This window comes from Alternaria infectoria, assembly GCF_024043175.1.
Source record: "Alternaria infectoria strain BMP 0036 chromosome Unknown scaffold_2, whole genome shotgun sequence".
NCBI lineage: Eukaryota > Fungi > Ascomycota > Dothideomycetes > Pleosporales > Pleosporaceae > Alternaria > Alternaria infectoria.
Window position 1 is genome coordinate 655,203 of NW_026250691.1, and position 25,844 is coordinate 681,046.

Here is a 25,844-nt window from a genome sequence, read left to right on the forward strand (position 1 = left end):
TGCAGCGCGCTACTTGGAGGAGCGTGCGACGGATTAACACACCGTCTCATGTGACAGCGCGTTTGACAGAGCGCGTTCAGAACGACTATCCTGAACTCACCAACTCTTCAGGCGCTGCGCCGCTTGAGACGATTGACTGTGCCGCCTACGTTGGCGCGAGAGAGGGTCTGTCTCACGAACAAGGGGTGGCGTGTGTGGCGTGTTTTGGTCAGCGTCGACCTCAGAATTGGGTTGAGAAGATATCGACACAAGACTGTCAGACCCCTGACTCGACCAAACGGGCTCCTTCATTACTACGCCGCTGCCTACATGCATCAATGGACATTCAGAGGATGCGGATGAGGCTGGTGCTCGAGTACCAATGGAGCAGGCGCGCCTTGCCACATCGAAGACGCCGTGCAGAAGGAGCGACCGGCATTGGGTCGGGTGCGAATGTTGATGCATGCCGTGAAGCCTGAGTGCCGGGTAGGTGACGGGCATGCATGTGAAATGGCGATCGTTCGCTGCAGCAACAGAAGGCCGTCGGCGGTGTAGAAGCAGCAGAGAAGACGGCGGACGTACAGGCTTCTTGGGCTGTGTGGCATTGAGTGATTTTGCCACAATCGGGCCACTATCTCTGTCCTCAGCGCGCTGGCAAAAAGAAGGCGGTTCCAAAGTTGTTCTGCGTTGATGCGACGGGAAGCCAATCAGATAAGCGAACCCCAGGCTGCGTGGGGTGTATCAGGAAGTCGCGATAAGGGACAGACCACCATGGATCCTTCCCTCGCTCACGGGCGCCTACGCAGCGTCTGTCTGGTACGGGTGACGACCATGTCCATCCAAACCTTTGACGACGCTGCACGTGGACCAGCGTCTACCAGAGCCAGCATCCTCACTGCGGAATCGGGGCGCTGCTCCGCGTCTGCGATGACGAAGAAGTGTTACAAATGGCCTCAGGCCGTCAGGCTCGGCTCGTGTGGGGTTTGGCTCACCGTCCAGAGGCAGGGCATGGCACGTCTTGTGGGCGGTGGAGACAGGCGCATATCAGATGAATGCCGTGGCCGCGATAAAGCGTCGCACAGGGGCGCGGCGTCGAGAAGCCACCCGGTGTGCTGCAGGGCATTGCGGCTGCAGCAGCGCAGGCACGCAATGAGAGGGCACATGGGGCCTGCGGCGACTCCAGGCGGTCTCGGGGCTCCCACGCCCGCCGTGTCATTGGCGCGTTTTCTGGCAGAGGGCGTGAGTCTTATCTCTTACTCCTGGCTCGGCGGCCACCACACACCCCAAACTCCAGCTTCCAACCGCACCCACAACCAGCCCAGCACTGTCCCCGCCCAGCACAGGGCTGGCCATCCCCGGCGCGGGAGCTAGTTCCAATGCCAAAAACAAAGAGTACCTGCACATCCCAGCGCCCCAAAACCTGACCCGCACCCACTGCGCTCCTACGCTCTCTACCGCTGCTCCAACCCTCACCCTCACCCACGGGTGCACAGGTCTGCCGTCCTTTTGATTGTGCCACCTTCCACTCGGATGCTCCCGCGTGCACCGCCTGTCCGGCTCTGAATGTGCGTAGTCCATGATTGCTTATCTTGTGCGCCAGCCCCATACATATCCGAGCGACATGCCTGTGCCTGTATATTACGAGCCTCGCCCCAGCTAACCGTTGTGCCTCAGGCTCTTGGCTTCGTCTCCCCTGCGTGCCATACCGTAGACACAGTCGCTCCTTCCCTACACCCAGAGACCCTCTCTGCCGGCCTTCCATGAGCCGCCCATTACCCATACAGCAACCACGCTACGACCACCACCTCAGGTCGACTCCTGATGTTCCATAGCAACATCCAGGCCCCCGTCCATCCGACTGGAAACCCCGCGCCTGGCGACGAACCTCAGCTCCCCCGCGGAGAATGCGGCTTCATCCTTCCACCGTCTGAGGGGCGGGGCGCCCGCCAGCGCTGCCCCTGCCGTAGCTTCTATCCCGACTCCATTATACGCTCCCGCTGTGGGTGCGGACACCAGGCGTGGAACCATGAGGCCCAGCCCATCTCGACTGTGTCAGCCGAGGCATACATACAGGCAGTAGAGCAGATGAAGCGGCTGAAGCAGGAGGTCAAGCGCTTCGAGACGCTGGAGCAAGACTTGAAGCAGGAGCTGTTCAGGGAGCGGCTTGCTAGAGAAGAGCTGGTGCGGACCAACCATGCAGTACAGGCACGCATGTACGAGAACATGCAACTTCTCAAGCTGTCTATTGACGACCGAGTCGAGGCCGTGGTGGATAGGACAACAGAGCTCAGCGATCAGATCAAGGTGCAGGGCGAGCGGCTCATCATGGTAGACGAGTTCAGCATGGATTTGGAGAACAGAGTCGACCGGGTGGAGCAATTCAGTGGCATGTCGCGAGACGTCACGCCTGCTGCCTCGACGCCAAAAACGCGTCTGTCAACACCAAAGGCCTCGCCTGCGCCGCCAATGCCACTGTTGATGCAGTCAAATCACACCCTTGGTCAACTTCCGATTCGAACTGATAAGAAGTACCCCCTTTCGTGGAGCGTCCGTGTCGTCTTCGTCCCACGCAAATCGCAGAGGTTCGCGTACGATCCGGACAGCAATGGCTACCGACGATGTGCTTCGCGCAAGCTACTACAAACCCTCGAGTTCCCCAGTCCGGACAGCTCCTGTTTCGCGAATGGCATCGAGACTGCCTTCAAGGGCGTGTTCCGTGGCAGACCATGGATGCCAATGACCGGTCATCGCCCAGCCGACGAACCCTATGGCCGCATGGCGCTGACGCTCTTACCACCTGATCTCGTTCACCGTGGTGTATGGGATTATCCTTTCCTGGAAGACCACTGCATCGCGCACGACAAAATGCAAGGAGATCTCCTGTACATCACCCTGCAGTATGAAGATGTCACCTGGAACGAAATCCGATTCTTGCCTCCCGTGACTGGCATCGACGAGACCTGTTGGGAACACGACGAGGAGCTTGACGGCACTGCCAAATACAAGAGCCTGGACTCTGAGATTATGTACGACTACCAGGATCCTCCTCCTACTTATTCATCTCGAACTCACTCGATGGCGACTAGGGCGCCTTCGGGGCTGGACGTCCTCGCCAACTCCGCTGCCATGCTGAGTCCGATCGAGCGCGCTCAGACAGCATCATCGGTTCGTTCTTCTAGGCTGAGCCCTCTGAGCCCTCTGCAGCGTGCGCCAACCCAGTCGTCAAGCCATTCCAGTCATCCGCGTTTTTCCTCCGAGCGCAGTAGCCTTCGCAGCTTCGACACGGAGACCACAGATGATGAGCATCGCGACAAGAAGCCCAAGCTGCGATCGAAGCAGAGCATGCCTAACGTCAATGGCAACGGTCATGCGCAGCAGCCAATGTACGTCTCGGGTCGCTCCAAGCGTAAGATGCCGGTCAGAGAGAAGGGACCTAAGGAGCCTCTGCATTTCAATGTCGCTGGTGTCGCCAAGGGCGGGCTTAACTTCCTGCACCCTCGCTCCTCGAAGGGAAAGGAAGTAGCCCATAACCCGTAAGACAACAATGTCTGGTCTCTTTTTTCCTTATGTACAAAGTTTCTTATCTGCACTCGGTAGAGGCGTTCACGAGTAAAAGCCTCACTTTGTTTACAGGATACCCACTGGCGTTGTATATTATGGTTGGATGTACCATTCCGATTGCGTTTCTTCCCTGTTCTCCTCAGATCTGTCGTTGCGTCTTATGCAGTCATCATGCACGAGACGTATTCCGGAGCTTCAGCAGACACATTTCCTTTCTCGACTATAGACGACTCGGAAGACAATATGTCCGCTTGAACCAAGAACTTGCAATGTACTCATAGCTCGCGCGATGAAGATGACGATATTCTGGTACACTCATCGTGCGAACCCTTGGAAAGTCTCGACCCAACCAGTGATCTAACTACAGACGTTCTTGCGCTATCAGGATGATCTACAAACAAGACACGGCCCGTGTCAAGCTGCCGCATCCAGGAAGCTGTCGTGCGCGCATGTTGGAAGAGGCTTGGTTGTGGGTCCTCCGATAACGTATCGTGCTACCCTGCTCTGATAACCGCCCGCATAACCCCATTCCGCATTCAACAGCCAAGGCGGCGCAGCGGAATTGATATGAAACAATAGGCCTTGGTCAGTGATTTGCCCAGCCATCATACCTTGGTACTGTGCATGATCAGATTGAAGGGGGTTGAGGCTAACCGCGAAGGACCCCTTCTGAATCCGATGTCATATTTCCCATATCAAGACACCTTGGAGTGATTGGCATAGAGAGCAGCCTTGGAAAATCAGAGCCAGATGTCACGTGCGATTTGCTGGGTCGCGAATTGTGCTGCTGAGATGTTGGGAGCGACTAACCCCACCATCTTGTACGATGTGATGATTGAACATCCACCATCCAGCCTGACATGACCCGGATTCCTCCAACTCAAAGTCTCTAAATTGATAATTCGATTCGAACTCATTCTACGCTGGCTGCGACTAAGTCCGCCAACTGCAACGGAGGCTTATACATAACGGCAGAAACCCACAGAAGATTAATGTTCATACAGTACGCGACAAGTGTGGAGAAGTGCACACAACTCACAGCAACAGGTCACTGCTGTGTAGAGGATTTGGCTTCTCATAGCTGCCGCTATTGACTCCAGCCTGGGTTTTGCAGGAGCGTCCCAAGCGAGAATTTTAAGACAATGACAAAGAACTGGCGCAACCTCGTGTGCTATTACAAGACGCTCGACCCCATTTCTCAGACTAATACTTTGCCTGCACTCCAAGGGATCGCTAAGGCCATATAAATCGTACGGAACTGCTCATACTATGCTAGGTTATGGGAGGATACTCTGGTGGAGTATCTACTATGGCATTACACCAGACTAGATCCATCAAAAGTACCTTTTTATCAACCGCCTAGCTGGTCTTGGGCTTCGCGCAAAAGTGATGGGTTTGTTGCTTGATACAGGCATTGAGAAAAACATGCAAGACAGGCGCGTGTTGCAGCTGTCTCTGTAACACCAAAGGGCCTGGAATCGACTGGAGAAGTTCACGTTCAATCCCTGACAGCATCTGGTAGCTGTGTAACAGCTCACCAGGGATACAAGGATGAGAAGCCTTCTCTAGTTTTTCTGGGCAGTCTATTACAAGACGATGGCACGAGTCTGAGTTATGCTCCCTCAATTGGTCGTTCGATATCGATATTACGCTTCTCCGAGCGATGGAAGTGGAACAACTCGAACTGGCTGTGGAAAATCTTGAGCCCGAAAATATCATCACCTTCTTGTGTCTTCGTTCGGTCGAACACAATGCTGCTAACAGCGACTATCCTACTGGGGACGACATTCCGACGTTCGAAAGAATTGGTATTGGTCAATTCTGCCTCTCCGAAGAAGTTGTTACTTGTTTCGACTCTCAACCTAGTACCATTAGGCTCGTCTAGTTCTCCTTGCGTCCAGCGTTGGCTATATATTCGTGCGTCGGAATGCTATGGGCCCGCTGTCAAGTGTAAAGAAACATATGCATACTGCATACAATATCCGTAGTCTCTTACTTGGAGTAACGGGTGGCTTTTAAGTACGTTACGAAAAGACCCACATCACAGGAAATACATTCCCTTTCACTTGTATAGCAGTGGGGAGCACAGGCAGCAACTAATTGCGGGGAACAACCCCGAATTCCACTCCACCTCCGCTAGCAGCAGATGACAGCACGACGAAACGATTACTCGACTTCGCGATAATCTTACATGTACGGCAAAGCTGAATACGAGAGGTACACCGATATATTATCGCAGGTTTGATGTCAGTTGCAATATTCGCGGATCCTTCCGATACCGCATAGTGACGGGCCTTTTCTTATCATGCCGTATCTGGTATCTCGGATGAACCCCTCCACTCCTCCATGCCGATCCCTCCATACAGGCATCGCTGCCGAACCACTCAGACCCCGGACGTCTGCCCCGACACGAGGCGAAATAATCGGTATTGGTCAGAAACAGCAGGGAGTTTATCAAGAGGACCATGCGCGACGTGAGATAGACAGCGGAGAAATGTTACCTTGCACTCGCTACCACCGTGCGACGCCTGGATAAACGGCTGCGTCAGCGCTTGGCCTCAGGCCGCATGTAACTCCACGGAATGGGTGAATTTCTTGCAGATTTTATAATCGGAGAGGCTAGCTTGCGGTGATCGTACTTAAGCTTGTGGACGCAGTTGGTTCGTTCGACGTTGAGTCGCATTGCACCTTCCTTCACGACAACCAAAGAAGCGCAGCCCGATCGCGTCGCTCCAAGCTAGGACTTGGTCAAGCATCAACAATATCACAACGCTTTCTCGACTCTCGGCCTGTCAGTATGTCGACGAACAAAGATCCCGAACTTGCGAAAGACGGCCTTGAAGTCACGGCATCCCTCTCTTCCTCCAAAGATGCCAATGCGCCCGTGCCAGTCGAAGGCACGACCGAACACCTACCCACATACGAGCACGAGAAGGCTTTGACATGGAAGTTCGACCTCCGGATACTGCCCATGCTGGCAGTCATGTACCTCTTCAACGCGCTCGACAAGGGTAACTTGGGCAACGCAAAGACGGACAACATGGACAAGGACCTTGGCTTCGTTGGAAATCAGTACAACATCATGCTGAGCATCTTCTACGTGCCATACGTTATCTTTGCGCCCCCAATTGGTATGCTGGGAAAGAAGTATGGACCGCATCGCGTGCTGCCGATCATGATGTTCTGTTTCGGGAGCGCAACTCTGCTTGCTTCTAGTGTGCAGAATTGGAGTGGTATGATGGCTTTGAGATGGTTCTTGGGTGAGTCTTCGCATCGAGAATTCGAATATGCATAAGACTAACAGTATGCAGGTATGGCTGAGTCCGCCTTCTTCCCGCTCGTCATCTACTACCTGACCACCTTCTACCGCCGAGGCGAGCTTGCAAGGCGACTCGCACTGTTCTACGCTGCTTCCAACATCGCGAACGCATTCTCAGGCCTTCTCGCCTTTGGCGTATTCCAGATCGAATCGAAGCTCGACTCGTGGCGCTATCTGTTCATCATTGAGGGAGCGCTTACAGTCTGCTTCTCATTTTTCGCCTACTGGTACCTCCCCAAGAACGCATTCGAAGCCAAGTTCCTCAATGAGTCGGAAAAGCAGCTCGCATTTACCCGTATTCAGATTGACTCCTCATCGGTTGTCGACCAAAAGTTTGATCTTAAGGACGCGCTTGGGATCTTCAAGGAGACCTCGACCTATGGTTTCCTCGCTATTGAGGTCTGTCTGGGTGTACCACTCCAGTCCGTGTCACTGTTCCTGCCGCAGATTGTAGCGCGACTTGGCTACGACAAGATCAAGACGAACCTCTACACCGTTGCGCCCAACATTGTCGGAGCTGTCGTGCTTCTCATCCTGGCTTTTGCCTCCGACCACACACGTCTCCGCTTCCCTTTCATCGCCCTCGGCTTCTTGCTCACGTTCATCGGCTTCATCATCTACGCCACCATCGACGTGGAGCACTCCCTTACCGTCGCATACTTCGCCTGCTTCATGATGACTTGGGGAACATCCGCACCTTCTGTCCTCCTCTCAACATGGTACAACAACAACGTTGCCGACGAGAACCGACGTGTTACCCTTACTTCCGTTGGTGTGCCGCTGGCGAACTTGATGGGTGTGGTCAGCTCCAACATCTTCAGGCCGCAGGATGCGCCCGAGTACATTCCTGCGCTGGCCACCACTGCAGCTTTTGGCGCGACTGGATGTGTATGTGCCGCGCTGCTGGGTGCTTACATGGTTGTAGACAACAAGAGGAGGAACGCGAAGCAGGGCGTCAACCACACTGCTAGGGATGTGTCGACCGAGAAGCTGAGAGACGGGCCCAAGAACCCAGAGTTCAGGTGGTTCTTGTAGGGTGGGCAAGAAGTTGAGGCTGCTCAAAAAGTGTCTTTCTTTTGGATTGAACGTCGACTTGGTCGTTTTTGCAACAAGCGCGTCCCCTTGAATAGATCTAGATACCCTTTGAATCCATGTTTGCGTCTTCAAAAAGGAACACACTCGAGCCGCGCATTGATCCGATAGCGGGAAAGCTCCTCCAGCACGGGCGTGACCGACATGGTCACGCGTCACCACCATCCAAACCAGTGTGAGACAGGTTGGGAGGATCAACGCGGACTCGAACAGGTCTGGAGCCTCCATTGGCGTTAGGTCAGCTACTTTGCATGTTTTTATCGTGATTTAGGCTCCATAGTGTTCGATGTTGTCCTTGAATGAGGTGGATGCGAGAAGGAAGGCGAGTTGCAGCACAAGATGCAGCTGCAAGGGTGTTTCCGTCCAGGGATCGTCGAGAACGCGGCCCAGGCGTTAGCGCCATCTCTTATCGCCGAGGCAGCTGCTACATCACCCGTCACATAGCCTCACGCGCCTCACTCGACAGTCATCACGGGTCGCAGCTCAGAGCTGCCTAGTACCTTGCTGTCGCTGCATCTATCTATACTCTGTTCTGCCTTCATCTCTTCTGAGGTTCATCTGGACACTGGACACTTCTTTGTCCATACCCCATCACTTGCGACACCGCGTCCGATAAGCGTCGCTGAGCTCCGGGAGCTCGACTCATCACTACCATGGCGGTCAAAGCTGCAGTGCCATTCCTGGTGGCCATGATGCTGCTGACAGGTGTGTGTAATACACTTTTAACCAAGTACCAAGTATGTGAACTCTCCCACACAGCCGACTCGCTTGAAATCTGGTGCTGACTGCGCGCGACCAGGACATGCAATGCGTCGACAACTGCGACTCTCCCTCGCCGAAATACCGCCAGCACTTCGAACAGCCCGTACTCCAGACCCTACAGATGTTTGTGGGCGAAATGGGCTGCTGGCTCGTCATCGGCCTATTTACCCTCTACCAGCGGTACGCGAGCGCGAAGGCAGGCTACGAGGCCATCCCGGACAACGATGGCGCTGCTACACCAGGTTCAGATGATAGCGAGACCGGCGCTGTTGCCAACCCGCTGAAGCCTGCGCATCCCGATGATGAGGGTAGGATACCACTCGAGGGACGAAGCATCTTCTTGTTGGCGCTCCCAGCATGCTGCGACATTGCCGGAACAACGCTCATGAACGTTGGTCTGCTGTTTGTCGCAGCCAGTATCTACCAGATGACTAGAGGTGCTCTGGTGCTTTTCGTCGGTCTGTTCAGCGTCTGGTTCCTCAAGCGTCATCTGGGATTGTACAAGTGGTTTTCGCTCTTTGTTGTCGTTACTGGTGTTGCGGTTGTTGGACTCGCAGGCGCCATCACCAAAGACGACAAAGCATCGCCCGGGCACCAATCCATTCACGATGATACCACTGGCTCCGTTGGCGCGCAAGCTGCCACTACTCAAGCTGCCATGACCATCATCGGTGTACTGCTCATTGCTGGTGCGCAGATCTTCACCGCGACGCAGTTCGTGCTCGAAGAGAGGATTATGGAAAAGTACGCCATGGAGCCGATCAAGGTTGTCGGCTGGGAAGGTGTGTTCGGCTTTTTGGTTACGCTCATTGGCATGATCATCCTACACTTCGCAATTGGAACTGGATACTTCAACGCGAGAGAGGGATTGTACCAGATGACGCACTACCGCGCTATCGCAGTATCGTCGGTGCTGATTATGATCAGCATTGGGTATGTCTTCCAACCTCCCCCCCTCACTCTATCTCTTACTGACACGCCACAGTGGCTTCAACTTCTTCGGTCTATCCGTGACTCGCACCGTCTCTGCCACTTCGCGCTCGACCATCGATACTTGCCGCACCCTTTTCATCTGGATTGTGTCACTTGGCCTTGGCTGGGAGACCTTCAAGTGGCTCCAGGTTGCAGGTTTCGCTTTGTTGGTGTACGGCACGTTCTTGTTCAACGACCTCATTCGCCCACCGCTAAAGGCGTGTGTTGAGAGGAAGGCTGAGCCTCTGCTACCTGAAGGTCCGATCGAGCACCTTTAGTCTGTGGAGAAGAATGGAAGCAAGGAGGTCGAGGAATACTGTATATACTGTGCATGAGATTGGCGTTGGTTGGCGCAGGGTAAACTTCTCTACGCGGGCATCGAACATTATCTTTTGCATCAGGCCTACATGAATTACGTGCGTAGACATTCATTAATCGTGAGACCCCGAAAGCGCCTCTTCGTGCGAGGGAGATACTTGAGAATACTCCTCACTTGACCGGGTAGTACATGTGAAAGGAAAGACAGTGTGGTACGGTATCTATTTCTGCTGTTCTTGGTAGGGAGGGGCTGTCTAATCATGGTCGGTGGTGGAGGTGGTCCGAGCGCTAGTCCACACCACTCGCTTAATATTGTGATTCCCAAGTCCATCAACTACGACTTCAACAACGGCTCGACCTTTCTGAACACCCACGCCCGGAGTTCAGATACGCCCTTCCAAAGTTCGACAAAATGGCCACCACTCAAACCACCATGTGAGTTTATCCGGACGCCTCTATGACGCGCAATCGGGAATGAGTACTGACGGCCTGCAGCTCCAAGAGGAGAAAGTTCGTAGCTGGTACGATATACCCTTCCCACACGCAGTAGACGGAGAATAGAAGGAGACGGCGATCATTGGTGTTGCTGCATGGCAAACAGCCTGCGAGGCTCAGGACGTCGAATGCGAGGATCGCGGGACATTGCGCACACAGAACGGTCGCTAACATGACCCCTCACAGACGGTGTTTTCTACGCCGAGCTGAACGAGTTCTTCCAGCGCGAGCTGGCCGAGGAGGGCTACTCCGGCGTCGAGGTCCGCGTCACCCCCACCGTCACCGACATCATCATCCGCGCCACACACACTCAGGAGGTTCTCGGAGAGCAGGGTCGCCGCATCCGTGAGCTCACCTCGCTCATCCAGAAGCGCTTCAAGTTCCCCGAGAACTCCGTCTCCCTGTACGCCGCCAAGGTCCAGAACCGTGGTCTTTCCGCCGTCGCCCAGTGCGAGTCCCTCCGATACAAGCTTCTCAATGGTTTGGCCGTCCGAAGGGCTTGCTACGGTGTGCTGAGGTTCATCATGGAGTCCGGCGCCAAGGGTTGCGAGGTCGTCGTTTCCGGAAAGCTCAGGGCCGCCCGTGCCAAGAGCATGAAGTTCACCGTACGTACACACACATTGGACGCATCGCAATGACATACTGACGTTATCTAGGACGGTTTCATGATCCACTCCGGTCAGCCTGCCAAGGACTTCATTGACCACGCCACCCGCCACGTCCTGCTCCGCCAGGGTGTGCTCGGTATCAAGGTTAAGATCATGCGTGGCTCCGACCCCGAGGGCAAGGCCGGCCCATCCAAGACTCTTCCCGACTCCGTTACCATCATCGAGCCCAAGGAGGAGCAGCCCGTTGTCCAGCCCATGTCGCAAGACTACGGTGCCAAGGCCATCGCTGCTCAGCAAGCCGCGGAGCAGGCCAGGCAGGCGGAGCAGGGCGAGGGCGAGGCCCAGCCAGCTGGTGGTGAGGGCTACTCTGAGGAGCAGTAGGTTGATACTTTGCTGCGGGCGCAATGAGGTTACGAAAAGGCATTTAGCGGAAGGATATGATGCCATGACGAACCCTGACACATCTTCCTTTGCACATTCGGAATGGACTGGGCTGCTTTTTTGACACGGGAGGGAAAGGAGTCCGCACTGCTTTACTGCTATGTACTCAAATGAAACCACCCAAACATCAAAGATGGCTCTGACCATGAGTATGTTCTGATCGACGTCACTGCTGTCTCCACTACATCTTTTGACTTTACGTATTGCCCATTCATATTGATTCAAAGGTGGGCTGATGTCACAGAACGTGCAGGTGGGGGCTGTCACAATGTCCAACACGTGGTGTCTTTGAACTTCTAACATACGCAACATTTACAGCTTCGCACCTTATGCAAGAAAAAAGCTGAATAAGTCTAGAGCCTACATTAACTTTAAGTCACCTACTTTGCATGTTTTCATCCTAATGTAGGCCCCACAGTGTTCGGGAGAATGGCGATGTCGCTCATATGCTGCCGAACACGGCCAAACTACTCATGACCTTACCATCGTCACCAACCATCAGATTCCACCCACAGCTGCTGCCCAGCCCAGGGTTCGCGATCCAAGCCGGCTCCCAGTAGAATAGCCCAGTACCCTTGCCATTAGGCACAGCAGCCACACGCTTCGCAACTTCTTTCATCCACTGCGTCTGTCCATCCACACTAATCGGAATACTCTTCACGTCCGCGGGGAATGCATTCGACGGGTTAGGGCAGTAACTTGGCCAGTTGGTCTCCACAACCATAACCTCCTTACCGTACTTCTTCGCCATGTTGTTCAAACTGGTACTGAGCGCAGACAGCGTAGCAGCGCTGTTGTAGAACGGATAGTAAGACACGCCCTGGACATCGTAGTCTGCAGTCGATAGCCCGCCACCCGAGCCCAACACGGTGTCGTACCACCACTGCTGCGTATCCCATTTCCAGCCATTGTCCAGATGAATCATGATCTTGGGTTTGGAGCTCATCGTCGATTCTTTGATAGCTTTGGATGCAGATTTGAGCAGGGCAGCTACGTTCTTCGGTCCATCGGTACCGGAGAGCTGGCCAATGGGAAATAGGAGTCCGGGTGTGATTTCATTGCCAATACTGACGAGGTTGAGGGCGATGCCGTTGGTAGCGAAGGTGTTGAGTACGTTCTTCGTGTAGTCGTAGACTTGCTTGATGAGAGCTTCGCGGTTCAGCGACTTCCACGCTGCGGGCACGACTTGTTTGCCTGGGTCCGCCCAGTTGTCGCTGTAGTGGAAGTCGAGGTAGATGCCTAGGCCGGCTGCTTTGGCGCGCTTCGCGAGCTTGATGTTGTAGTCGAGGTTGTAGTTTCCGTCGGACGGGTTCACCCAGATCCGTTGGCGCACGGTGTTTACGCCGCTGTTCTTGAGGATGGTTTCGAGGGGCTGGACGGTGCCGGCAGCATTTTTGTATTTTTTACCGGCTGCTTCTTCGATCAGAAGGGAGGACCAGTCTGCGCCTTTGTAGGGGAGCGCTGCGAGTGCCGTGCTGGCGAGGAGGAGGAGGGATGTGAACCGCATCGTGAGGGAGAGTGATCGATACTGAGATAGATGCCCTTTGACTTTCCCAGGATACAGCAGCTATATACTCCAGCCATCACATAGCCTGTTACTGATCAACGACGTTTTAGAAGTACGGACAAACCTCTACATGTGGCAATGCATCCCCTCCTCCAATTTGCACCGTTAGCTGTGTGCATCTGAACGTGACACCAGAACACTAAACAAAATGCATGAACAATAGTACTTCCTCCAATAACACCCGGTGCCACTATACAAAGCGCAGTTTCGAAACATATGAACTACCGAGGCGAGCTTTGCCGTGTGGGGAAGTTGGCCGGGGTAAAGCCCCGGAGGAAATCTAGCCTAGGATGCCGCGGAACACGTGGGAGCGGGCGGAGGAACGAGTTCCGGAACGAGTAGCTTATGAGCGCCTTGCTAGGCTCGTAGTGATGGGAAGAGGTTTTGGGGATGGTGTTTTGTCTGGGTGAGTTTGTTCATATTGAAAGTGGCATGATTGTGACAAGGATCCTGGAAGAAGTGCGCAAATGGTCTGTGAGTGAAACAGACCGAAGCCGTACAGGAGAGGAAGCATAGGGGCAGTTGTGGGCATTATTTATACAGCAAACCTACAGGATATGGTGACAAGGCGCGATTTCTGCTTTACTGGTCGAAGTTCTTGATCTCAGGCATCATGCCGAGACCCTTTCCTTCCTGTTTTGTGGTGCCTTCGCCTTCGATGACGCCTCCCGCTTTGCGCTCGTTGACGTGCTTCCGGAGCAAGCTGAGAATCTCGCTGCCCTTCCACCTGCTAGGCACAGGCCTGTACGCGGGCTTGAAAGTTCCAACAGTCTGCGCCCACTCGCCCTCGCCAGGTTGTCTCTTGCGCTCGTCCTTCTCGGGCAGCTTCGTCTGTGCCGTCGCGTCCATGCCCTGTGCATTGGGGTTGGACATAGCAGCGCCACCACCCTCAGCTGTCTCGTGAGACGTAGGTGTGGGTTCTTGAGTCGCCCAGTAGTAGATATCCCAGTCGTTCTCGTCGAGGAAGGTGTCGTATTGCTGCATCAGGGAGGGAGACATGGTGCTTAGGTGGGCGTCGGCGAAGGTGCTGAGGAGGAGATCACTTTCTAGGGTTCCCCTCTTGCGGCTCTGATCTGATTGTGCGTTAGCCATGTTTCGTCCTGGTCACCAAATCGTGTATTTTGGGGGAAATAGGGAATGGGCAGTGTATGAACGGACATAATAACCTCGCACGCATGGTGTTCGCGTCCTCGCCAGTCCTGCGGATAGGTTCGACCTTGAACTTGGCGCCCTCCATCTCGCCAACACCCAGTTCGCTGTTCGCTCCGCTAACGTCCTGGTCCTTGCTGCCCTGTGTACCGCCTGTCATTCGCTCAGTGTTCTCGGGCACAGAATCCTTGGGTGTGAATTTGGCGTCGGCGTTGGTGATCAACTCGGGCGGGGCTGCGTCATTGCCAATTGAAGGCATCTCATTGGCAATGGTAGATGTGGTGTTGGTCAGGTGAGGGTTCAGAGGTCTCTCGATCTGGTATTTGCGGTACGTCTCGGAGGTGTCGTTTGTGCGCTTGTTGAGAGCTTCAAACTCATTGCTACGGATGGTGGAGATGCTGAATGTGCGGCATTGGGTGCGCGGGAGGGAGAGGAGAGCGCGCGACGAGCGAGCAACTAGTCTTGAGGACGCCATGGTCAGAGAGTCTGTCGTGAGGCTTCAATTGGCGTTTGGACAGATTGTAGAAGGTGCAGGTGGTGTTGCCGAGGGTCGTGGAAAACGTCACCGGGCCAAAGCTCGCTCGAGGATTACTAAGACGAAAATGAACCCTGTGATCGCCTCGTGAAGTCTATTACTCCTACACATCGCCCAATAGCATCGGTCATTCAATGCGCAAATCCCGCGACATAACCGATACGATCAAAGGCGACCACACGTCCGTAAAATTATCGCACCATCACGGGTCATGGACATTCGCAACAACGGTGTAGGCGGTATTGGCCGCGCATCGCATTCACTACTACGCTAGAACCGCTTTGGATGAGCGTCTGCCTCAGTGTCTCTTTGAGTCCCTGCTTAGGTGCTATGAGCCAGTACGTAGTTGCCAACGCGGGAGCCTAAACAACCGTGCAGCTACGACCCGCCAAATATATTCGTCAATGTACTCCTCAGTATTACTGCAATTCGTACGCTCCTCAACCGCCCTTAGTATAAGACTGGTCACCATTGCGTTGCTTGTTCTCTTCACAAGTGACCAACCCAACTATCAACTCTAATCTCAAGTTCCTGAACAAGAATAAGCAAAACGACGATACTATGGAGCAAGCAGACATCAAAGCCCAGCAGATTCGGTGCTCCAGTCTCGTCACATTACCGGTCGAGGCAATGGCCAAAACGACCACTTCACGCCCCCCTCTCCTCGCTCTACCGGGCGAGATCAAGTTGATGGTACTGTCTGAGTACCTACCTTCCAACAAATTCTTTGTTCGCCCGGATTTCGAGAGAAATCAGCTCCATACCTTCGATTTCGCGAAACAAGTCTTGCCACTCTTGATGGCCATTCCAGAACTGAAGTATTTGGTATACGACGTGTTGTTGAAACAGAATAAGATCCTAATAACGACCTCTCCTCGTGGCGGCATACCATACCCTCCGGGGTGGATAAACGCGCTAATTCCGCGACTATGCGTGCGCATACACATGACTGAGGAGGGTATACAATTTCTCCGCCAGCTAGCGACGGGGAAGCTTGGGTTCGAGAAGCTCGTCGAAATCGATATCAGACTTACGGCCGCAAGGATGAAAGTCATCTCGACAGAACCTACACTCCTAACACGTCGGTCCAGCGAGCCTCTAGTACCGCATGTCGCAGTGGTCTTAAAGAATATGGAGTCTATCGTATTCCCTTTCAAGACCATCTCAGTATCTTGCGCATATGCTGATAACGTAGGCTACAGAGACAGCTGGAGAGATTTGTCGGGTCGAGCAAGCATACTAGGTGCATTCGCAAACAAAATACTGAGCAAGATCAGCCTAAGCGAGGGAAGAACAAACGAGGATGTTTCGGAGAGGTATAGCTGCTATAGGAACAAAGATGGCTCCATACTGAAAGGTGACGAAGACGCGGTGTGGCCTTATGGGCCGGTCTGCGAGTTGTTCGAGTACACCCACGTGTTACAGATAACGATTAAGTAGGGCGAGCACATCTCCAAGTCAGATAGCTCATCGTTGCTATTGAATGAGGCGATTCGTGGAGAGACGCGGGCGACGATACTTCGATGTCATGACTGTAGGGCTATGGAGCATGAAACCGGATATGAGGTGTCAAAATCCAATTAGAGGTATTCAAAGTCGTCACAGACTATTTGACCGTTCCCGTGCGAGGCAATTCAGTGACTCTTATCACGAACCCAATGAGTTGTTATGTATATTTATTCAAGCTCAGCAGTTATCTACCAAAGGCGGTGTGTAGGTATATTAGAACGAACAGGGGTATTGCCTCACTGCCGACTTCGGTTCAAAATCTATACTCAGCTTCTCGTCTACTTGATCAGAAGCTTGATCGAAGTGCGCCCGAAGCCACGGTCAGACAAAGGTATACCCACCGCTTCTCTCTCGGGCCACGTATCCACGTATTCTTTCTCTGATTCAGGCGATTCCCCGGAGCGGTAGTATCGACATAACTTCGCATCGCTGTTCTGAGCTTCAGCTATCGCAATCTTTTGCAATAGCAGCTCTTCCACAGGATCGCAGACTTGGGTACGTATCCATATCAATACAGGGTCCGTGACAGTAAGCCAGGCATGTTTGTATGTGATCTTTAGTTTCTGCGTGTGGAAAAGCATTGGTGCCATAGCTTTGAGAGAGTGTCGCATTTCCTCGATTGCGGGCGGGAACTCATTTTCGTCGTCCGTGAGGTCCAGTGTTTCGGTTGCCTCTACCGACGATCGGAGGTACGGCAAAACACGACCATCGATGTCTATCTCCACGGAGCGTAGATCTGGAAACCCCATATCGCCATTAGCTAGCCGAGATATGTAGTTCAGACTCTTGAGTGTGAGTGTGATGTTAATATGGAGATGCCGAACAAACATGTTGATTGAGTGCGGCGGAAAAGCGCGATTCTCCATCGCAAAAGGATTGCAGACGACCATGGTGTTTTGACCGTAGAAAACTTCATAGATCATTCCGGCCATCCCAGGGATTGCACGCACAAGATTTAGCCAGCAGTCTTTGTAACAGGCGAGTCCATCGTGTGTATAGGACTCGCGGATTCGACAGTGACACGACCTCCGAAACTTTTGTCGATTGGGTAGAGCTAGGCGCAGAATTTGTAACTTAAGCTCATCTGGAAGAGCTAGGAAATAATCGATGAAGCGCTTGGACCGAATCGACTTCTTCAATCTGTTGAGGCCGGGAAGACTGAAGCGAGCGATAAAGCGCTTGATAGAGCGTTTGGGTTGAACGACCAATTTTAGTTCCATAATGCGGGGAGGCCGGGTAGGTTGAGTCGATAGTGGTGGAGTGGAAACAGTTTCTAGGGAATAATTGCTTGGGATTAAGAGTAAGCCTGCAGGAGTGAGTGGTATAACATGAGTGCAGACTTGCGGTGGCGGCCAGCATGTTGCTCGAGCTTTCACTAAATCACGGGCCCACGCCAACCTAGGAGAAGCTGAACACCCTAGAGCCTAGGCTGACATTAGGTCACCTACTTTGCAAGATTTTGGTTAAATGTAGCATGTAGACCTGTTCAGCTTTGCCTTCTATGAGGTGGGCCGTGAGATAAGCCCGCAAAAGCTCTCAAGATCGTGCTTGGGGCAGCGTGTAACCGCCCAAATCATTGAAAAACTTGCCACCTCTCGTCATGATGTCAGAAATCTCTTCTCCTAACCAATCTTTCGTTGACGTAGTTCTTGGCTCTTCGATCTCTCTGACCAAGTTGCCTGCAACCTGTGACTCGATCAGCACTACTTCTTCGCCACATATCGAGTCATTGTAACTCACCATCATACTATGACCCTGTCTTCCAGGGTCCACGCTTGTAGACACGATGGCATCAGCGACATCCTCGGTTGTGTTCGCAGGTAGACCACTCTCTTTCCACTTCTCTGAGTAACCCGAGGTAATATACGTAGGGGTAAAGAAGGGTGCAACGACATTGACTCGGACGCCTAGCTGTCGGGCAACAGACTGTGAGGCTCGTGATAAGCCCACGACGCCATGCTTAGAAGAAACGTATGAAACTACTCCAGTCCCGCCAAAGTATCCGGACGTTGAGGCGATGAGTACTATAGAGCCTCGTGCACCGTCCGCATTTGGTGGGTTTGATTTCATAGAGTGCATAGCCATTCGGAGAGCTATCTAACGTTAGAGAACGATAGGGAGAGACATAGCAAAGTAACATCGCTCACTGTTCATGGTGCCCTTCAAATTGATATCGATGACCCTGCCAGCTTCGGTCGCCTCCATCAATTCCCCATGTTCGTCCTCTTCGAAGTCAAAGAAACCCTTGCTCTCCATCGTCCCTGCATTCGCAACAACGACATCGATTTGACCGAACGTCTCTTTCGAGAGACGAAAAAGAGCTTGTATATCGTGCCAACTAGTGACATTGGTGGGGTGATACCGGGCCCGTGATGGCTCTGTGAGAGATGCGATGAGGGCATTGGCAGCGTCACTGGAGGAAGGGAGATCAGCTATGATGATATTGCAGCCATGTCCATGGTAGGTACGGGCTGTTTTGGCGCCGATGCCGTTTGCGCCGCCTGTGATGATGACAGTCTTGGGCTTGTTGTTGGGAAGATGATAGCACGAAGCGCTTGCATTCATGTTTAGTCCAATATGAGCGTACCACCCCAGTTAGATATTCACAGTTTCCAGCTTTGTTCTCGCGTGTATGTGCGTGGTTGAGAGAATAGGCCGGGTCCGGGGAACGACGCGTTTCTCCGTGGGGCGCGGTGATGGGTGGAGTTTTACCCCGCTTTAGCGCGACGCGCCCCTCCGAAGACGCGTCGCAGTCGCGATAGGTCCTACTTGTCCATCCCGACCATCGGAACACCCAATGACGACAGTCAGCAAACATCCCGCAAGGCGCGACATCCTACTTCGACTTCCTCCCTGAGCGCACAAACAACATCATGTCAGCCAGTACTATCCCGATACCACGCGACCCAACCGATGACGAGGCTCTTGCCTTGTTCAGGGCCATAGAGGAGAAGTTCCCATCGCAGTCACTTGGAGATGACAAGTGGTATGTTCTTCTGGTATGGTATGTCTTGTATACACAGATGAGAGCATTGACTAAGCCATCATAGCTCGCGGCGATGGTAGGCGGCGGGCAGCCGGGCTTCGCGCCTCTGCTCTACAAGGAACTCATCAAGCGACCCGAATGCCAAACACCCGAAAAGCGTCAGGCGTTGATGCGGAGGATACGAGAGACACTGTTCAAGCTCATCGTCATCGTGGGCGTGTGCAAGCCGTTGGAAGCCATCTTCGACATCGATGCCATCACAAGGCCAGAGGACAAGGATTATACATTCTCTAGGTATGAAGTCGTGCGTCGTCAGCAGGCGATTGCGGAAGCTGACAGCAAGCAGAGAGGGATGGCAGTGTGACGAAGCGAACTCAAAACGTGGTGCAGCATGGCAAGGTCGATTGTACCAGCACAACCAGGAGGGCATCGACAACGTGTTGGCATCACAAAAGGATTTCGGCATGTAGCCCCTGGCCGCTTCCTGATCCTGAGCTAACGCAGTATAGATTGGACGAGCAAGCAAATCACCTACGGCCTCTATCTATCCGATCACAGCATCCTCAACGACGTCGAGACCGAGCTCACCGTACTCAGCGGCATCATGATACAAAATCTGCCGAGAGAGACAGCCTGGCATTTGCGCGGGACAAGGCGCATCGGCGTCAGTAAGGAGGACGTGGAGACAGTCCAGCAATGTGTAAGACAGCAGTCAACCTCCGTCTCGCAACGTGCACTGACCAGGCGTAGATCGAGCTTGTCGCCAGCTTCTGTGGCTTGCGGTTACATAGGGTGCCAAGGGTCGCTGACATTGAGCATGAAGTCTGAGCGGATTGGTCACAGTCATTCCGCAGATTATATGCCCTGCTGACATACAGGAGCAAACTTCTAGCTATGGTATAAGATATGCTCATTGACCTTGAGTCACAACCAGATCCAAAGTTGTCATATACCGACAATGACCCAGCAAGATCAAGACGACATCACAACAGCAACATTGTCTCCATCGCTTCGGCAATGGGCACACCTTCCCGAGGAGCTGAAAATTTATGTCTTATGCTTTATCGTTGGTGACATTCCTGAAAGCCCCGTGCCAGACAGTAACTATACAGTCATCTTCCGCAAACATATGGAACCTATCTATGAGGTGCGGAACAAGGAACTGTACCGGCTGGCCCGGACCGCTTACTACAACAAAAATGTCTTCGAAATCTGTATCGAGGAGAAACCGTCTCATTCGTCTCAACGAGTCACCTTTCGTTACCCTCCTGCAGAAATAGCAAGCATGATTCGGCACTTACGCGTTACCGTTAAGGCTTACACCATGGATGTTTCACGACTGGAACATATACTACTGTGCAATTCGCAACCCTTGGCCTTTATGCTGCAGGCAACAAGGCCCTTATTACAATCGAACGAACTGGGCCTGCCTTTACCAATCGTGAGATCGAGATGGCTCATGACGGCACCCCACGACAATGCCTGGCAAACTGGATTCACGAACCTGCATACTCTGAAGCTCAGCTTCCACTTTTTTGATGATGACAATCTCACAGAAGGCGATGAAGACTGTTGTATGTCGCCTGACTTGATAGAGGAAACGAGAGCGTGCTTAGCTGACACAAAGACGTTGTTCAAGGCAAAGGAGGTGGAACTTGACTTGACGCTGGAATGCCACAATAGCATTGCGAGTGTCTATTGCAATAAGCACGCCGATATCATTGAACACTGGAAGCTACTGGCAACTACTGGCAACGACAACGAAGACGCATGAGGTCTTAAGTAGCCATATGTCCTGAGCAGAAGGTAACATGGTTATTTTGGGAGACATAGCTGGCGCTTCAAGAGTGATGAATGGGATGCTAATCGCTCTAGTCCGTACTAAGTCCAAGTCTGGAGTGATACGAACAGGCAAAAAGAGAGGTAAACCAAGTCTACCGCCACACCCATCCCGCTCTGACACCGCTTTTCTCATCAAGGGTGCCGTCATCTTGCGAGCTGAGCATGTAGAGCAAACGCAGAGGTTGCTGCCTAATCCCTGGTCACCGTAGCTTTTGACTCTCACCTGTCGCGTGCGCGGTCATGACGCGCGCACTAGTTGGCACGTCAACAACTCATACCGCCAGCTCCTTCTCTCTCTTCTACAATACACCAGACGCCGAACCTCACGGCTACCTCATCTGTTTAACTCCCTCTTCCAAAGCTAACAATGACTCAGAACATACCCTCCGGCGGCACTCGCGTCGGCTTCGACGCCCTTCCCGATGAGCTCAAGGTCCAAATCCTCACGTACGCCCTCAGCACCAACAAGTTCATCATGGCAAGGAACCACAAGGCCATCGAGGAAGGTTTGAACCTACCAACTTTGCTACTCGTCAACAAGCGCATGCATGCCCTTGCCGCACAAGTGTACTACAGTGGCAACACCTTTGTCGTTCGGCGCTCTGGCGTGTCTTGGGGGCACGTTACCCCGGGCGCTGACGACAAGTGGCGTTTCCCTCCGTTTGTGTTCGGTAGTCACGTTCGCAAACTGGTGATACAGCTGGAGTTGTACCGTCGCATTGACAACGCGACACAGTGCCTGGAGCCGTCGTTTGAGAACGATTGGCTGGTGCTTCTCCGTCCCCGTTCTGTCCACAAAGCTGCTACTCCCAACGCGCCACAGCAGGCAGGAGGGCAGGATTGGCAGACTCGATTCCCCAAGCTCACCGAATTGACGGTGCGACTGAGCACTTCTCTGCACTTGCATTTACAAATCAACAGTGACAGCGATGAGTACCGACGAGCACTACTTGATCTGCCAAACAAAGCAACTGTTGTGCTGCAGCCAAAGTTTTTGAAGCTCGAGAATGAATCAAGCGCGGAGATCAGGTCCAGTGACCCGATGCATGGCGCCATTCACAAGATGGTCAAGCTCAGAATTTAACCTGAATACCAGAAGAAAGGTGGTGGAGGTATGAAGAACTTGGAATGGTTTGTGTTTCAGCAGATTGGTGGCGTGGGTCAACAATAAGAGCGGCCATATAGACATTGCTATTCGGTTCCTGGAAAGGATTGCTGGCTGGTTTTGCTGGACAGGAGGATACTAGCGTAGCGTGCAAGGAGATCCGCCAGGAAAGCGGAAGCTTCGAATATGGATTGTGTTCTGTCGAGATCGTTCTGCACAAGCTAATGTCCATTGTCAATATCACGAGCAGTCAATTCCAGTACCAGTTCTTACCCCCAGGCCAAAGGTGATGATAGATCATGCTGTCGCACCGTATCTAGTGACGTCGTACTTTAGTCCTTCGCTAACGAAATCTGTGAGCTCGAATACGGCGATGAGTACCGTCTCGGCCCGTTGTTTGATGACGGCCTTGTATCCTCCAGTTTTGGCAAACCATACTCTCTTTTCGCACTCAACGTACCGGTCGCGAGTGACATTTTTGACTTCCTGCACGAACTGAACTGGAGACCATGGCTCGGTCTCACCTCCGGTAGGCGGACTGAGGAGTACTAGTGACTGCTCATTGCTTAGTCCAGAGCGCTCAAGGGCCAGCAGCCAAAGATCTGGTTTCTCAATGCGTGGTCCTTGACATTGTGGTCATATTATGGTCGTCGGATGCGATAGATTCTGAACCGGCTGGTCGAAAGTATAGGGTAACAGGCTCTGTGATATCGCTCGAGGCTCGGGTTTGGTTGTAAGAGGGATCAATGATTCAGACTCCGAACGAGAGGAGCTGGTAGCAGACCGCTTCTGCCCGCTGTCGACGTGTCCGGAACTTTTGTTTCTTGCAAACAATCTTCTGCCGATAGAATGCTTCATGACGTCTGCATCGACGGGACATCCAAGTGAAGTGCAGAGGAAAGTACCCGGTCTTGCGGACTGAACGAGATCTGGCAAGCGTGACTAGATGGAATGCATCCATGTCGTCGGCCCTCACGTCGGCTGCTGCAGAGCAGATTCGTCCATCTAAACCCGAACCAGTCGTTCCACTCGAAGTGCCACGCCGCAATATAGTCGTTATCGTTGGCGTCGCACAAGAGCGGGGGAGGTGCAGTGCACCAATGCGACTGCACATCGTTTGCGACACTGCATCGCGATAGCAGAAGGCGCGTGCAGTGGCGTATTGCGCGAGGCTGGTGGTTCTTGCCAGGCTTTTGTAACGCTCGTGGAGATAAGTCGATCGTCGTCATCCATGGATGTTCCCGGGGTTGTTGCGTGCGTCATGGTGCCGAGAGGGAAGGAGGTACCCGGCCGGCACACGATATCTGCGATACAGATCAGTAAACAAAAGACGTTGACGTACCTGTGCATCACCAACGTATTTGCTCAACGCAATCGACAACGTGAAAAGAGGTGGTATTCCAAGTGGCTATTCTTGCCTAACAATTCTCATACATGATCAAGGAAAGCCGTCTTTGATGCCCGTCCCACCCAAGTCTAATATAATGATGTAACATGCTTGAAAAATCGCTGTACAAAGACATGACGATAAGACATGGGACGCCTGTAGACGCCGACAGAAAAGTACTGCCATGAAATAGCAGCGGCATATATGGTGGTTATATAAAGATCGTGCGGTAGATGGCGCAAGATTGGTGAAATAAAATGCAATGCGCGAGCGCGAGGTGAGGGTCAAAGGCCGTTGCGAAGTTCAGAGTCGTCCTACCACCCTTCATCTTTCTGGTTCTTGCCCTGTCCTTTCTTGGCCGCTGCCTTCTCTTCTTCGGTCATCTCGATGAGCTCCGCGCCCTCGAGCTTGAAGCCCTTTGCGTCGACAATGTGCTCGGTCGCTGAGCCCAGGTACGCCTCGTGTAGTCGTGGTAGGAAGTACTGCATGACGCTGTCCGCCAGGTTCTTGGCCACCAGGCCCTTGTCAACCCAAAAATGTCGTACAAAGACGCCCTTGCAACCGCCTCGGTTCGCAGCCTCGGGTGCACCGTTGGCTTCGACGCAGGGGAGAACGCGAATGTCGTCCGGTCGGTCGTAGTCGTAGCGCAGGTAGTTTCCGAAAGCAGCTTGTTCGTGTGCCCAGTCGGTCTTCCAGTGCGCGCAGCCCTTGTACTTGGTCTCAGAAGGGCATTCCGCCCAGGCCTTGTACATCTCTTGTGTCCTCTTGCTCTGTCGTGCGATCACGAAACCAGTGTTCAAGTATCGGTTGCCCTTCGCATCGTAGTTTTGCGGTTCGTTCGGGTCAATGGACATCATGGCGAGAGTATCGTCGGTCATGTTCCAGTAGTTGAGCAGCCATTCGAGAGGCAGATGTGGGTAGTGGAACATGACATCGGAGTCCATGAAGACGATGTACTCGTGGGTTTTGAGCGCCTCCTTCATCATGGGAACCTTGACCCAGGTGCCCCACCGGTCGGCGTAATCGGGTGCGCGGATGAACTTGTAATCGTAGCCGTGTATTTGCGCTGTCAGATGTTAGCCGAGTCGCTCGTTGTCCACTCCACGTGCCGAACGGCCCTGGATGTCTCCTCCTGTATGGTCGAAAACGTACCAAACATGTAATGCCCGAGCATGCCCGCACTCAACGAACGCATGCCCTTCCACTTCAATTGCGGGTCCATGAGCTGGCCCTTTTCCGTCAACGGCCGACTGTCGATATCCAGTATGAGCACCTTCTTGCCCAACTTGCTCTTGAACTTCGGTTCCCCTGCTAGTCTGTATATATCTCCGTCCTCGTCGGTAAAGTTGGCGGCATCGATCGGATGTAATATCGGGCCGTAGAGTGCTTTTATTATCGTCGCCATGGAGATGTCGTCTTTGGGGAGGGAAATGTTTTGCGTATGCGGGAATCTGCGCCTCGTCGTCAGTTGTTGTAAATAATCAAGGATCGCGACACGTACTGTGCCCGAAGACTGCTCGGCACGTATGAAGGAGAGCTGAAATAAAGCAGAGCCAATGCCATGGGTATTATGGCAATCAACAGCACACGCCGCCATCTCCCCTGTGGTCCCATGTTGGCCAGCGATTGGTATGAGTAGTCGGCCATCGTCGCGGCTCGTCCTCTGGGGTTCAGAGGCCTAGAATGCGATCCAGTTCGCCTGCGCGTGGGAGTCGAGTATCACGCCCTCGTTCTTTTGCATCCAGATCCAGTTGGTCCAGTCCAATCCAATAATTCCCCAAAAATGCCGAATCTGAACAATGGAGGGTGCGTCGCGTAGTGGACACCACGGAAAGACGGTGGTGTGCGCAAAAAATGGCAATGTATGCGGATACCGGAGAAGCGCTGCGCCGGGAGCCAAAAAGGAGTGGTAAGAAAGGCAGGATGACAAGCAAAGTGTCCCTCTGCCTCAAAGGAGGCGGCCGACACGCCCCCAGTTTAGTGGCAGTTGTGTCAGTCGGTAGATCCTTGCTTCCATCCCTAAGCAATGCAGGGGCCACTACCGTCTGATTGGGCTTAGCTGCCGCGCCGGGAGAGGGCTGGAAGGCTGAAACGCCGAGATCTGGGATGCGCGCCCTGTGGCTGTGCTATGCTCCGCGTGTGGGACTGCGATGAGGGTATTCGAGATGCAAACATGGGCATGTTATGTATTCACAACCTGGTTCTTGTGCGCAATGT

General features: G+C 53.2%; 11 protein-coding genes across 11 annotated transcripts; 6 read left to right on the forward strand and 5 right to left on the reverse strand.

Annotated features, from left to right (window-relative positions):
• Positions 1-1,800: 1,800 nt before the first annotated feature.
• J4E92_001653 (uncharacterized protein) lies at positions 1,801-3,516 on the forward strand (the record flags this gene model as incomplete). Its single annotated transcript, XM_051493064.1, has 1 exon — positions 1,801-3,516. The coding sequence occupies one exon, from the start codon at positions 1,801-1,803 to the stop codon at positions 3,514-3,516; it is 1,716 nt and encodes a 571-aa protein (XP_051356295.1).
• Positions 3,517-6,337: 2,821 nt separating this feature from the next.
• On the forward strand, positions 6,338-7,894 carry J4E92_001654 (uncharacterized protein; the record flags this gene model as incomplete). The annotated part of the gene is made up of 2 exons (XM_051493065.1): positions 6,338-6,800; positions 6,852-7,894. The coding sequence occupies 2 exons, from the start codon at positions 6,338-6,340 to the stop codon at positions 7,892-7,894; spliced, it is 1,506 nt and encodes a 501-aa protein (XP_051356296.1).
• A 710-nt stretch (positions 7,895-8,604) lies between these two features.
• On the forward strand, positions 8,605-9,963 carry J4E92_001655 (uncharacterized protein; the record flags this gene model as incomplete). Its single annotated transcript, XM_051493066.1, has 3 exons — positions 8,605-8,658; positions 8,751-9,646; positions 9,699-9,963. The coding sequence occupies 3 exons, from the start codon at positions 8,605-8,607 to the stop codon at positions 9,961-9,963; spliced, it is 1,215 nt and encodes a 404-aa protein (XP_051356297.1).
• Positions 9,964-10,415: 452 nt separating this feature from the next.
• On the forward strand, positions 10,416-11,487 carry RPS3 (40S ribosomal protein S3; the record flags this gene model as incomplete). Its single annotated transcript, XM_051493067.1, has 4 exons — positions 10,416-10,438; positions 10,499-10,524; positions 10,685-11,103; positions 11,155-11,487. The coding sequence occupies 4 exons, from the start codon at positions 10,416-10,418 to the stop codon at positions 11,485-11,487; spliced, it is 801 nt and encodes a 266-aa protein (XP_051356298.1).
• Positions 11,488-11,989: 502 nt separating this feature from the next.
• J4E92_001657 (uncharacterized protein) lies at positions 11,990-13,054 on the reverse strand (the record flags this gene model as incomplete). The annotated part of the gene is made up of 1 exon (XM_051493068.1): positions 11,990-13,054. The coding sequence occupies one exon, from the start codon at positions 13,052-13,054 to the stop codon at positions 11,990-11,992; it is 1,065 nt and encodes a 354-aa protein (XP_051356299.1).
• Positions 13,055-13,696: 642 nt separating this feature from the next.
• Positions 13,697-14,738, reverse strand: J4E92_001658 (uncharacterized protein; the record flags this gene model as incomplete). Its single annotated transcript, XM_051493069.1, has 2 exons — positions 13,697-14,187; positions 14,273-14,738. The coding sequence occupies 2 exons, from the start codon at positions 14,736-14,738 to the stop codon at positions 13,697-13,699; spliced, it is 957 nt and encodes a 318-aa protein (XP_051356300.1).
• Positions 14,739-16,585: 1,847 nt separating this feature from the next.
• On the reverse strand, positions 16,586-17,197 carry J4E92_001659 (uncharacterized protein; the record flags this gene model as incomplete). The annotated part of the gene is made up of 2 exons (XM_051493070.1): positions 16,586-17,092; positions 17,192-17,197. The coding sequence occupies 2 exons, from the start codon at positions 17,195-17,197 to the stop codon at positions 16,586-16,588; spliced, it is 513 nt and encodes a 170-aa protein (XP_051356301.1).
• Positions 17,198-17,843: 646 nt separating this feature from the next.
• On the reverse strand, positions 17,844-18,872 carry J4E92_001660 (uncharacterized protein; the record flags this gene model as incomplete). Its single annotated transcript, XM_051493071.1, has 3 exons — positions 17,844-17,993; positions 18,048-18,400; positions 18,455-18,872. The coding sequence occupies 3 exons, from the start codon at positions 18,870-18,872 to the stop codon at positions 17,844-17,846; spliced, it is 921 nt and encodes a 306-aa protein (XP_051356302.1).
• A 308-nt stretch (positions 18,873-19,180) lies between these two features.
• Positions 19,181-21,067, forward strand: J4E92_001661 (uncharacterized protein; the record flags this gene model as incomplete). The annotated part of the gene is made up of 5 exons (XM_051493072.1): positions 19,181-19,306; positions 19,358-19,587; positions 19,640-19,677; positions 19,803-19,993; positions 20,261-21,067. The coding sequence occupies 5 exons, from the start codon at positions 19,181-19,183 to the stop codon at positions 21,065-21,067; spliced, it is 1,392 nt and encodes a 463-aa protein (XP_051356303.1).
• A 435-nt stretch (positions 21,068-21,502) lies between these two features.
• J4E92_001662 (uncharacterized protein) lies at positions 21,503-22,219 on the forward strand (the record flags this gene model as incomplete). The annotated part of the gene is made up of 1 exon (XM_051493073.1): positions 21,503-22,219. One exon carries the CDS (start codon positions 21,503-21,505, stop codon positions 22,217-22,219), a length of 717 nt encoding a protein of 238 aa, XP_051356304.1.
• Positions 22,220-23,941: 1,722 nt separating this feature from the next.
• On the reverse strand, positions 23,942-25,274 carry J4E92_001663 (uncharacterized protein; the record flags this gene model as incomplete). The annotated part of the gene is made up of 3 exons (XM_051493074.1): positions 23,942-24,693; positions 24,780-25,078; positions 25,129-25,274. The coding sequence occupies 3 exons, from the start codon at positions 25,272-25,274 to the stop codon at positions 23,942-23,944; spliced, it is 1,197 nt and encodes a 398-aa protein (XP_051356305.1).
• Between the last annotated feature and the right edge of the window lie 570 nt (positions 25,275-25,844).